This window comes from Nicotiana sylvestris, chromosome 4, assembly GCF_000393655.2.
Source record: "Nicotiana sylvestris chromosome 4, ASM39365v2, whole genome shotgun sequence".
NCBI classification, from domain to species: Eukaryota; Viridiplantae; Streptophyta; class Magnoliopsida; order Solanales; family Solanaceae; genus Nicotiana; species Nicotiana sylvestris.
Window position 1 is genome coordinate 83958646 of NC_091060.1, and position 14393 is coordinate 83973038.

A 14393-nucleotide genomic window follows, 5' to 3' on the forward strand; every position below is an offset into this window, starting at 1 on the left:
CGAGGCAGCAAACACTTGTTGACAAATTCAAATAAGACTTTGTGTTGTGGCCTCATTTCACTCTTCTGAACAACCCTAGCCTCATTCATATCTGCAGCATCACAAAACCTCCTGGTAATTTCAAGGGAAGTAGGAAGGGAGTCCAGACATGGCCACTTTTGCCTTGTATAGTCATCAAACCCTTCAGAGGGTATGCCAAGCATCTCACCTAGCTTCTTTGCATCAAAGGTCGCATGAACTCCTTTCACTAGGCTGCTAACTCTGCCATCCTTAACCTCTGCATTTGCCATGAACACAATGATCTCATTCCTGGCTAGCCTTCCATCCATTTGAAAGAACATGTCTTTCCAGCCCTAAGCAGCTAAGGCATCCACCAATATCATCATTCCTGGTTCCACCAGGTCTTTCAGCAATTTACCCTTCAAAATTTTTCTCTTGCCAAACTTGGCCAGCTTGTCTTGTTCACCATCAGACTCACTTTCTTCTTCACCACTCCATTCCTTCTCTTCAGAAACTCTAACTTGTTTACTTTTCACTACAGACCTTGTCCTCTTGGCCAATGAGGGTTCAATAGCCTCAGACACAGAGGAAGACTTCTTGGAAGAATCTTGGGCCTTTTGGGCTTGGGGGTCTGAACCTCCACTGTTGTAACTTCCTCCTGATGGACCTGTTCCATCTCCTCAATATCAACAGCTTCTGAGGACTCTACAACCTTACCCTTTTATTTGGCAATCCTTTTCTTCTTACTTTCAGCCAGAGCCTTTTGTAGATCACTCTCACTATGTTTCACCCTGTTTCTTGTGGATCTTCCCTTTGGCAAGGAAGTTTCAGTAGTTGTGGGAGATGAAGTCTTTCTTTTCTTGGAGGGTTTAGGAGCACTGGGGGATTTTGGTGTGGCAGTTCTCATTTTCTTTTGATCGTAACTTGCCCCTACCTTTTTTAATAGGTCTGCTAGGGTCTCTTCAGTTGATGAACCGAGTTCATCTCCCTGTGCTCTTAAATTAACTAACCCTTTAGCAACTTCACCAGAACTACTTCCCCTTAACTTCTTGCCACTCTCTTCAACATTTTCTTGTTCAACCCCACAAATAGCAGGTACAGACAAATCAGAAGTGGGTGAATGATCAACCACTCTTTTCCTTTTCCCCTCTCGTCACCACATTCACCCTCTCTTTCTTTTTCTTTTTCAGATTTATTTTTACCTCCACTTCATCTTAACTTAGGTAATTCCACATCCCTGATAGGCTCAACCAAGATAAACTTATTTTCTAAATTCTCTGTCAAAGAAGATCTTACCTTTTAAGGGGATTCTTGAGCCTTCTCAGAGTCAGAAGACCCAGATCCTTCCCCCTCACTAGCAGATTTGTACGACTCAAAATTAGAGTTAGAATCATAGTCTTTAGTCTGACTTGCCTTTAATTGCTCATTCAATTTCCTCGAGAAAGCCCCAAAAGCTACTATCTTTCGAGCCAACATTTTTACCCTTCTCAGCCTGGGTTTGGGAGTCGTGCTAGGTGGAGGAGAGGTAGATGAATTAGAGGGAGTGGGATGTGGAGGAGTTCCAGGGTTGTCTTGTGGGTTTGTCATTATCGCTGATTTCTTGAGAGAATTGGTGAGTTAGAACTTTGGAGAAGAAAGCAATTGAAAGTGAAGAAGGGTTTTTGATGGTTTAGAATTATGAAGATGGCAGGAGGTAATGATGCGTATTTAAAGAGAAATACACATTTAATGTATACCGGTATCTTTAGCAGTGGTCAATTAGAGGTCTAATCAACCTGAAAATTCTAGTTTGAATGAACGTTTAAGCTTCCCTATATTTTAGGCAAATTTTGTGTTTTAGAGTTCTAATGCGGACGAAACTGGTTAAAAAATAAACAGATAAAATTTTCTAAGGAGTTGAACAATTGTAGGACTTCTACTCATGATTTAAATATTGATATTTCTAATTGTAAAGAGTATAAAAAACATACCTTAGCATTCAGATGAACCAATACTAATGAACCAGGTTCTTCATTTAGAATTCTCTTGACCATGCCTCAATTTACCACAATAGAGAAAATTTTGTAAGAGATCAGTGAGTCATATTAACACATGTCATAGGAGTATACTAATTATAGTATGAAGTTGAGTAAGAATTAATCTAGATATTTACACAAGTTCAGATTTCCTAGCCAAAATTTTTTTTTCCAATTTTTTTCATTGTGCATTCTGAGCTGGTCCTATTAGGTGATCTTAATCATTCCTAATACCAACTTGTTCCTTTCAACGTTTTATCTACTCAGTACTTTAGTAAAGATGTTAGCAATTTATTTATCAGTAGCGCATAATTCTATGGTGATCAATCCTTTCTCATAGTTATCTATTAAGAAGTGGTGTCTAACATGTGCTTAGTCCTCTTATGAGGAACATGGTTCTTTGTCATACTTATGGCACTAGTATTATCACAGAAGATAGGAATGCGACCAACTTCAATGCCAAAATTTATCAGCCGCTGTTTGATCCACAGCAATTGAGCACAATAAGAGGCAGCATCAACATATTCAGCCTCAGCAGTGGATAAGGCCACTGAATTCTGGTTTTTAGGGGCCCATGATACAAGACATGAACCAAGAAAATAAGCCATACCTGAGGTGCTCTTTCTATCCACAAGAAAACCTGCATAGCCAGCATCAACATTGTTACACCCCATATTTTCGTACATGGAAAATACGCCATAAGTAAATTAATGAGAGCCCGGAAGTGAGATATCACGTCCCGCAGTACTACATTACGACGATGTTGCACCCTGTAATGTTGTACGTTGAATTTTTCGTAAAGTAATTGACATCAGTCCAAGGAAAAGATTACTTGGAGATTATAAAAATCATGCTATTTCTAGCAAGTAATAAGTAAATTCGTAAAGATAAAAGGGAAAGCAAGTCAAAGAAAACGAATTTTTGTCCAAGTTTGGCATATTGGGATAAAATACGGCTCAAGCTAAAATGCTCGGTCTTTATGGACTAGTACCATACAAGGTACTACATGACCATGCTAGTAAGGTATATAAAAAGTGAGTAATGTTTTAAGTAAGTGGGAATAATTCTTAATTTTGCGGGTAATTGGTTAAGTATTAGTAATGGGACATTGCCTAGTTAATTAATAATTGATGGTGGATCAATTAAATTCTTTGGATAAAGACTATGACATGAAAATGTGGCAGCCCTTGGGACTTTATTAAGTGACTCTTGATTTTAAATCATGTAATCAGAAGGCACATGGATAACATTCTTCATCCATTTTACACGTAAGAAGTGGAAAATATTAGCCATATCTAACACTTCTTAAAGGGAGATCAAACCCACTTTGACAAAGAGTAGACAATACTACAAAGGCATTGAAGTTAAGCTACAAAAATCTGAAAAATCAAGAATTATTTTGCTGACAATTGTGTGCTAAGTCATTAGCAAATTATATACAACCATGAATGCAAATAAGAATAGCATGGTCATCGTCATTCTCTTATGCTTTGGCAAAAGTGGCAGTGGAATTTCTGAATGAGTTATAAGAGAAGTACGGTGCAATCCTTCTCAAGAATATCACACAGATGTCTTTTCTCTACTCCGGGTATGTTAAGGCTATCCCTTCTTTCTTTACGCACGATCCATACGATATGAACGAAACGTGCAAATGCACAAATTCCATAAGTGACTCTACTCATAGAAGTAATAGAAATTTCTATGTTCTTTTAATTCCCATGGGTCATAATATTTTATCATCTGTTCATGGGTCTCAGAAAAATACGAAAGTTGAAAAGATGTTACTTTATGATATTACTCAAGAGGCAAAGTGGTCTTATGACCTTCCGAGTGATTTTATTGACGTACTTTTCATGCATTACATTCATATACATTGAACCATGACCAGATGGCGTTATATACGCATATATATGTAAATATATGTATATGGGATATGGGAAACGGTTACGGCGTTATATACGCACCACCACCTGATCAGCTGGTATATGATGATGATGTTGCCCACAGTGGCCGAAATATGATTCAAACGGCCTTATATAAACATATATATGTAAATATAATTCAAATGGCGTTATATACACGTATATATGTATGTATATATGTATATGGAATATGGGAAAGGTTATGGCGTTATATACGTACCACCTCCTGATCAGCTGGTATACGATGATGATTTTCCCCACAGTGGCCGATATGATATGATGGGATGCCCTCCGAGGCTGATGATATTATGAAACATGTACCTATGCATGACATGACATTCATACGCATATGCATGACGTTAAAGGTAATTTATGATTTACAAAGTTATTCAAACTTACAGGTTGAGTCATGTACTCTATATGTATTCCATATCTCTTATGTATTTATTTAGGTGCCTTACATACTCGGTAAATTATTCGTACTGATGTCCCTTTTTCCTGGGGACACTGCATTTCATGCCCGCAGGTCCCGATAGACAGGTTGAGATCCCTCCAAGTAGGCTATCAGCTCAGCGAAAGATGTTGGTGCGCTCCATTTGCTTCGGAGTTGCTCGTTTGGTTAATATGATTTAGACGTGTATTATTTGCTATGGCGGGACTATGTCCCGACCCTTATGACATTTATGTATTCTTAGAGGCTTGTAGACATATGTTGTGTACGTGAAAGATTGAACGGCCTTGTCGGCCTATGTTTTGAGTTAATAAATGATTATGTTGGCCTATTAGGCCCGTATGTCACATGTATATGATGATGTAATAAGAAAGATGCATTACGTTGGTATTTGGTTGAGTAAGGTACCAGGTGCCTATCGCGGCCCATCAGTTTGGGTCATGACAAAAGTGGTATCAGAGCAGTTCTATCCTAGGGAGTCTACAAGCCGTGTCTAGTATAGTCTTGTTTATGGGTGTGTCGTGCACCACACTTATAAGCAGGAGGCTACAAGGCATTTAAGATTGTCACTCTTTCTTCTTACTCTAGATCGTGTGGTAGAGCTCACTTATAAGAATTCAAGTCCCGAACTTCTATTTTTATTCATAGTAAGACAGTGCCTACGTTCAGAAAGATGATCGATAAGAGATATAGCTGTGAAAGTATTGAATTAGAGGAACTTGAATTTGTATCATGTTCATGATAAGAAATTTGAGATCTTCAGTAGATCATGTGTGTACTGAAAGGTGTAAGCTTCCTGATAAGATGCCTTAAGGCAAGGATGCCTTTCCACCTTTATGGTAAAGGACAATGAGAGATTAAGAAGATAAGTACAAGTTTCAGCAAGTAAAAGGAGCAAGGTGAAACAGGGTACGAGGTACCCAGTTAATGAAGGTTAACAACATTTATAATTAAGGCGGAGGAACAAAAACTTTTTGAGTTATATTCAATAGTAACAGAGGTATATACAATTGGTCTCACCCATTCCAAATATGCCCTATGAGGGTTAATAGAAGTAGTATAAGAAGATATGATGGATGAATTGTTTGTGTCACTTGACATTTCCAAAGGATATTACAGATGTGCTAACAAAATCTCCCTGTGAGACCCCCAGATGACACACTCTGAAATACTACAACTAGATATGAGTACTATAAAGATAGGCACTGGAAGCCTTGAAAGGATAAATGTTACCTTAGTATGGCTCCCGTCCCTAGCAAAGAAAGAATACTAGGCAACCCGAAGAGTCAGTAGATGGAGCAAGTGGAGCTAAAAGCAAAGGAATGTCTTGTGGAAATCTTCAAAATAAAGTGTTAGATAGAAATGTTAGCAGAAAATGAGAAGAGAGTTAATGAAGCGTTAAGAGTAAGATGTGATGCATGGATGACAATGGAAAAAAAATGAAGGACAATATTATATGATATATAGTTAAGTGAAGGAATAGACGAGAGGAGCCAGGACTTGAGATAACAAAAGGGTGTAGGCCATAAAGTTATATCCTCATTTTGAGAAATAAGTTTGTGACTCCAACGCGACTACCCGAAAGGGAGCGTTAGACCTCAGAGTAATAAAAATCAGCATGGATTGGTGAACAAGGTAAAGTAACCATGAACTAAAGACTGAGTGACTTGATAATGGCCGGCATCATGAGAATTTTAGATTGCGTTCTGGCCATAATAGAATGGACAACAAAAGAAGATTCATAAGAAATTCTAAGAAAGGTCATTCAGGAAGACGCTTCCCTAAAGCAAGCAATGCGAGCAAAGTTAAGCTTAAGGGACTGCATGTGCTAGTTGCAATAAGTGTCATCATCGCGAGTAAGGGAAATTATTATCCCTGGTAAAAAAAGACTGCCGCAAGGCGAGTAAGGATCATTAATGTTGTGAAACAACGCTAAAGATGAAGAGGTAACACATCTATAGGTAGATCCCCATGGCTTCAGCTCTTAGTACTCCCCTAAAAAGGGGGAATATGGAGTGATGTGCCATTAAATCAGAATTAAGTGGTTCTAGTGAATGGAAAAGGAAGAATGGGATCAAAATGAAAAAGGAATAAGATGACATTTATCCAAAATCCTACAAATATGCTATGATTCCGGAATATTGTGCAAGAACAACGTTAAGGAGAGGAAGTAAAGGTTCCTACCCGAGCTATTATTAATAACTAAGAAGCCGGTGCGAGATATAAGTTAAGACAAAAGAAATAACCCACGAAAGATTACGTGGAATATTGATATGAGAATGGGCCAACGAGTAGTTAGTAATTGATCAGGAAGAGCCCAGTTATGGCTCAATAGGAGGTTACAGACGAGTCAGCAAATCGTATAAGATAAACATAGTAAGACCCAACATGAAGAATTCAGCCCCGCAGTAATGTCATTATAATACTTGAGATATATTCAAATAGAAGTCGGGTTATTTAAAGGTACCGTATGAGTGTTACGGGGATAAAAGAAAGTACCACTGGAAAAGGAAAGACAGTCAAAATATCAATTCGGGAGCAACCCTGCAAGCACAAGGGCATGGAGGTAAGCAACTACGGATGAGTATAGGCAAGGAAGGACATCAAAAGGTCCGTAATAAACTCACAACTTTACAAGAGTCAAGGGTTCTCCCTAAGTACTACAACGAAAGACTAGCTGAGTAAATAAGGAAGAAGGCTGCAACCTAAGCAAAATAACCTAAAGAGGAAATGGTCGTGTAACAACAGTCTCACAACAATATTGTAAGTACTCCGAAGGAAAGTGGCACCTACCGTGGCTAATGAAGGAGAAGTAAAATTAAAAGTTGTATTCGAAATCACATGAGTTGCATGAAACCTCCGGCATGCGTGGGAACTAAGACAAGATAAGTATGCACGCAACAGGGGGGGGGGGCAGAAAGACCAGAAAAAGTAATAGCTTAGTTGAGAAAGTTGAGAAAGAACGAAAGGAATTATTCAATCAATGATCCCGAGTTGGTTACATTATGAACACAATTAAGAGTTTGGAGTTTTATACCTATGGCATATACAGTCGTATAAGATTCTGGTATATGTTAAAAGAAAGAATTGGGCCCAGGTCATAGATGAAGGATTGAATTGTTAAAGGATTATATCATGATTATCCCCCAGCGCCTAGGAAAGGCTAAAGTAATAACTAATACCAGGAGCCACAAATCGGAAGATAGCTTAAGCATAAAGGCCGATCAAAAGAAGAAGGAAACTAAAGAGTTACATCAATAAAGTAAATCAGGAATTTGATTATTGAACCCAGAAAATTATGGCCATAGTGATTGAGAACATTATAGTATCACTCTTGTATCAGAGGTACAAGTTAGATAGTACAACAACCATATTCTATAATGGCTCCACAATAAAGCCAGTTAGAAGAGTACCGGCTTTATATAAAGTCAGTATGAAGCTCCCACTGGATTGTGTATGCACCAAAGGTGCAAGTGTTATAATAAGAGCTTCAAGTGTGGATGTAAATTGTACCTATGTGGAAGGGAGGTCATGAAAGAAATAGAAGATATGATGCGAGATTTTAGGGCAAAGGTAAACAATGTACGAGATACTCAACTGCAGGAGGTTGTGAATAGTCCATACTTTGGATAGAAGGCCAGAAGCATGGGGATTCAGTATCCAGGAATGATAGCAGCATCGTTAGTGGCATACCTTCCAGCCTATGGTTTCTAGGTACCAAAAGGTCTAATTAGAGAATGAAAGAAGAGTTAGAGATGATGTGATGTCTCGATGTTCTAGAAAATCATAAGGAAATTGGCCGCAAGCTAAAGTATGATAGAACGACAAGGTTTTAGAAAGACAAGAGTAAGGATAAGAAAAGGGAAAGTGAGAAAATGACGAAAATGGATAAGTCCTCGGGATTGAAACCCATGAAAACAAGAAAGCTAATGCTTTCTCTAAATTATAGAAAATTCAGTATAGCTTGAATGAACTCAAAGGAGTCTAAGGCTAATAACATTCAGAAGAGATGGAATACTTCTCTGTTATTAGAATGGTGTAATTATTATTGAAAAATAATAATAATAATAACGTTTGGGCCATCGATTGAGTAACGATCTGATAAATAAGAGGAAGGGATCTCATAAATTGGACATGATTAAAATACCTACGCAAGGTAAATCATATTGGGATGCCGTGAAATATGGTTATGAAAGCATGCTATCGCCCCAGGTGGATCAACCGAATCATTTCAGGTGTTCCCCGATAAAACATGAATCCTAGCAACAATATTACTTAAAAGGTTAAGTTATCAAGGGTAGATTATGGGTCAAAATTAAGGTGAATCAATAATGGATGGATAAAAGTTATAAAGTATGAGAAGAGATTAAGCCATCATTCTTAAGATAAACAGTAAGGTGGAAGCATTAGAAGACATAGATTTTTACGTATGGGATAAGCAATGAAAGTAACCTAGGATTTGGTAGCAGACCTCAGTAACGAGAAGTCGAGGTAAGAGTTATGGTATAGTATGAGCTATGTAGATGCAGTAAAGTCATACGAATAGATAAATAAGATATAGAAATATTCGTAAGTTCGACAAAAAATGAAGAACTTCAGGATTGGTTAACAACTAGAGGAAAAAGGAGAGGAGAGTCGCATAAGCACACTTACAAGGCCAGTATCGTAGAAGCTGCATGATGGGAGGTAGCAACAATTATGAGATTGGAAGGAATTTGATCACAAGTCATGGCGTGGGAAAGAGGCCTAAAAGGGGGGAATACCCTGGCCTTTGGACTTATTCACAGAACATTTGTCTAGATGGCATGAGGACTATTAAAGTATTTGCAAGAGCGATGGGATATGAGAACGATAAGCACATCAGTCAACATTCGAGGACGAATGTTCCAAAGGGGGGAATTATGTTACACCCCATATTTTCGTACATGGAAAATACGCCATAAGTAAATTAATGAGAGCCCGGAAGTGAGATTTCACGTCCCGCAGTACTACATAACGACGATGTTGCACCCTGTAATGTTGTACGTTGAATTTGTCGTAAGGTAATTGACATCAGCCCAAGGAAAAGATTACTTGGAGATTATAAGGATCATGCTATTTCTAGAAAGTAATAAGTAAATTCGTAAAGATAAAAGGGAAAGCAAGTCAAAGAAAACGAATTTTTGTCCAAGTTTGGCATGTTGGGATAAAATACGGCTCAAGCTAAAATACTCGGTCTTTATGGACTAGTACCATACAAGGTACTACATGACCATGCTAGTAAGGTATATAAGGTATATGAAAAGTGAGTAATGTTTTAAGTAAGTGAGAATAATTCTTAATTTTGCGGGTAATTGGTTAAGTATTGGTAATGAGACATTGCCTAGTTAATTAATAATTGATGGTGGATCAATTAAATTCTTTGGATAAAGACTATGACATGAAAACGTGGCAGCCCTTGGGACTTTATTAAGTGACTCTTGATTTTAAATCATGTAATTAGAAGGCACATGGATAACATTCTTCATCCATTTTACACGTAAGAAGTGGAAAATATTAGCCATATCTAACACTTCTTAAAGGGAGATCAAACCCACTTTGACAAAGAGTAGACAATACTACAAAGGCATTGAAGTTAAGCTACAAAAATCTAAAAAATCAAGAATTATTTTGCTGGCAATTGTGTGCTAAGTCAATTAGCAAATTATATACAACCATGAATGCAAAGAAGAATAGCATGGTCATCGTCATTCTCTTATGCTTTGGCAAAAGTGGCAGTGGAATTTCTGAATGAGTTTTAAGAGAATTACGGTGCAATCCTTCTCAAGAATATCACACGGATGTCTTTTCCCTACTCCGGGTATGTTAAGGCTATCTCTTTTTTCTTTAGGCACGATCCACACGATATGAACGAAACATGCAAATTCACAAATTCCATAAGTGACTCTACTCATAGAAGTAATAGAAATATCTATGTTCTTTTAATTCCCATGGGTCATAATATTTAATCATCTGTTCATGGGTCTCAGAAAAATATGAAAGTTGAAAAGATGTTACTTTATGATATTGCTCAAGAGGCAAAGTGGTCTTATGACCTTTCGAATGATTTTATTGACGTACTTTTCATGCATTGCATTCATATACATTGACCCATGACCAGATGGAGTTATATACACATATATATGTAAATATATGTATATGGGATATGGGAAACGGTTACGTCGTTATATACGCACCACCACCTGATCAGCTGGTATATGATGATGATGTTGCCCACAGTGGACGAAATATGATTCAAACAGCATTGTATATGCATATATATGTAAATATGATTCAAATGGCGTTATATACGCGCATATATGTATGTATATATGTATATAGAATATGGGAAAGGTTATGGCGTTATATACGCACCACCACCTGATCAGCTGGTATACAATGATAATTTTGCCCACAGTGGCCTATATGATATGATGGGATGCTCTCCGAGGCTGATGATATTTTGAAACATGTACCTATGTACGACATGACATTCATACGCATATGCATGACATTAAAGGTAATTTATGATTTACAAAGTTATTCAAACTTACAAGTTGAGTCATGTACTCTATATGTCTTCCATATCTCTCATGTATTTATTTAGGTGCCTTACATACTCGGTACATTATTCATTCTAACATCCCTTTTTCCTGGGGACACTGTGTTTCATGCCCGCAGGTCCCGATAGACAGGTCGAGAGCCCTCCAAGTAGGCTATCAGCTCAGCAAAAGATGTTGGTGCGCTCCATTTGCTTCAGAGTTGCTCGTTTGGTTAGTATGATTTAGACGTGTATTATTTGGTATGGTGGGACGGTGTCCCAACCCTTATGATATTTATGTATTCTTAGAGGCTTGTAGACATATGTCGTGTACGTGAAAGATTGAACGGCCTTGTTGGCCTCTGTTTTGAGTTAATAAATGATTATGTTGGCCTATTAGGCCCGTATGTCACGTGTATATGATGATGTAATAAGAAAGATGCATTACGTTGGTATTCGGTTGAGTAAGGTACCAGGTGTCTATCGCGGCCCATTAGTTTGGGTCGTGACAAACATAACCTACTAGGTTGAAATTACTATCTTTAGGGTACCAAAGACACAGATCAGTAGTGCCTTTCAAATATCTCAATATCCTCTTGACAACAGTTAAGTGAGATTCCTTTGGATTTTCCTGAAAATGAGCACAAAGCCCTACAGTGAAACTATGTCAGGTCTGCTGGCAGTAAGATACAAAAGTGAACCAATCATACCCCTGTACAACTTCTGATCAACAGATGAACCAGGTTCATCTTTGTCTAATTTAGTAGTTGTTGCAATAGGAGTGTCTATTTCCTTTGATTGATCCATTTTAAAATTTTTGATCAACTTTTTTGCATATTTCTGCTGATGGATCATGGTTCCATTTGGGTTTTGTTTGATCTGTAAGCGCCTAAGAAAAAGATAAGCTCACCCATCATACTCATTTCAAACTCACTCCCCATTAATTAGGCAAAATCCTTACTTAGTTTGTCAGTGGTTGCCCCAAAAATTATGTCATCAACATATATTTGTACCACAAGAAGATCCTTACCTTTTTTACCTCAGGAATAGAGTACTGTCAATTTTACCTATTTTGTAGCCATGTTTAAGTAGGAATTTGGATAGTTATTCATACCATGCTCTAGGAGCCTGCTTGAGTCCATAGAGTGCCTTGTCTAATTTGTACACATGTTTCAGACACTCATTGCTTTCAAACCCTGGAGGTTGTTTAACAAACACTTCTTCTTTTAGATAGCCATTCAAGAAGGCACTTTTGACATCCATCTAATGAAGAGCGAATTCCATGTGTGCTGCAAATGCTATGAGGAGTCTTATTGCCTCCAGCCTTGCAACTGGAGCAAAGGTCTCATCATAATCTATACCCTCCTTTTGGCTATAAACTTGGACCACTAGTCTTGCCTTGTTTCTTGTAACTGTTTCATCTTCATCAAGCTTGTTTCTAAATACCCATTTAGTGCCAATTAGTGATCTGTCCTTGGGTCTTGGAACTAGATGCCAAACTTGACTTCTCTCAAACTGATTGAGTTCATATTGCATTGCATTTACCCAATTTGCATCTTGCAAAGCCTCACCAACATTTTTAGGTTCAATAAGAGATAGGAAAGCATCAAAAGCACACAAATTCTTTAATTGTGATCTAGTTTTAACTCCAGAGGTTGGATCAATGAGTATGTTCTCAATGGGATGAGAACTTTGATACTTGTGAGGTTTCACATCTAACTGATTTCTTCTTGATGTTTCTCCCATGTTCTGTTGTTGAGGAACAGGGTCATGAACAGGTTCCTTTAGGGGATTGGTTTTAGTTCCTCTTTGTTCAGTTCCCCCTATCAAGTTGCCATGTATGGAAAAACCTGTTCCATCACCTATTCTTTCTTTTGGTGCAACTTTAGCTTGAGCTGAGACTTCACTCAACTCTTTTACCAGCCCAATAGCTTCATCTTCATGTTCCTATCTCTCAGAAAGAAGGTTAGTTTTATCAAAAACTACATGTACACTTTCTTCTACACACAAAGTTCTTTTATTGAACACTTTATAAGCTTTGCTATGTGAAGAATATCCCAAGAATACTCCCTCATCACTTCTGGGATCAAACTTACCTAGGCAGTCCTTTCCATTATTATGCACAAAGAACTTGCATCCAAATGCCCTAAGATGGGATATATTTGGTTTTCTCCCTTTAAGTAACATAGGGAGTCTTCTCTACAAGAGGTCTAGTCATGCATCTATTAATGATATAACATGCAACAGCTTCTGCCCAAAAACTATGGGGTAGTTTACTAGAAAGAGCATAGTCCTAGCCATATAACAGAGTTCTATTCTTTCTTTCAACTACTCCATTTTGTTGAGGAGTCCTAGGGGCAAAAAAATTATGATCTACACTATGCTCATCACAAAATTCAGCAAACTTAGCATTTTCAAATTCAGTTCCATGATCAAACCTGATTGATGCAAGTTGATTACCTAGTTGTTTTTGAGTTTTTCTAACAAAGGCAGTAAACATGTCAAATGCTTCATCCTTAGATGTTAAGAACAGTACCTAGGTAAACCTAGAGTAATTATCAACAAGTACCATCACATATTTCTTACCATTTCTGCTCAAGGTTCTCATTGCACCACAGAGATCCATATGAACTAGTTCCATCGTCCTGGTTGTGCTTACCATTTTCTTGCTTTTAAACGATGACCTTACCTGCTTCCTCCTTGCACAGGCCTCACAAACTTTGTCTTCCTTGAACTTGATGTTATGTAACCCTATCACCAGGTTCTTGGAGACTAGTTTGTTGAGTTGATTCAGACTTGCATGACCAAGTCTTTTGTGCCATATGAGGGGATCATTATCCAATACACTAAGGAAAATGAGTTCATTTTTTGAAAGAGTGGACAAATCTACAATGTAAATATTGTTTAACTTTTTGTCCCTGCAAAACAATCTTGTCAGTGGTAAGATTAATCACAAAGCATTTGGTAGAGGTAAATGCTACAAGGTTACCTCTGTCACACGGTTGCGATACATTGATTAGGCTATATTTCAAGCCATCTATCAAGTAGACATTCTCAATGGAATGTGAGTCTGTCTTACCTACCTTTCCAACCCTAATAATCTCACCTTTCTTCCCATTTCCAAAGAAGACACTACCTCCTTTTAAGTCCTCAAGTTAAAGGAACTGGTTCTTGCTTTCAGTCATATGTTTTGAGCAGCCACTATCCATGTACAATGTTTGGTTGTTTCCCTTCACTTGGACCTGTAAAAAGAAATCAGGGGTTAGTCTTAGGAATCCAAACTAGTTTGGGTCCCTTTCTATAGGCAAAGGGGTAAATTAAAATCCTTTTGGCCCACCTAGGCAGCCTATTTTTCTCTTGAACAAAGGTTTTGTTCTTTTGACTGGCCTTTTCTTTTGCATTGCATTCATTTTTGTAATGACCAATCTTGCCACAGTGTGTGCAGA

The 14393-nt window shown here is 37.8% G+C and overlaps 1 protein-coding gene across 1 annotated transcript; it reads right to left on the minus strand.

Moving 5' to 3' along the window:
• Positions 1-353: 353 nt before the first annotated feature.
• LOC138889781 (uncharacterized) lies at positions 354-1587 on the minus strand. The gene is made up of 3 exons (XM_070173117.1): positions 1410-1587; positions 748-1071; positions 354-667 (listed from the first exon to the last, which is right to left on the minus strand). The coding sequence occupies exons 1-3, from the start codon at positions 1585-1587 to the stop codon at positions 354-356; spliced, it is 816 nt and encodes a 271-aa protein (XP_070029218.1).
• Positions 1588-14393: the final 12806 nt, after the last annotated feature.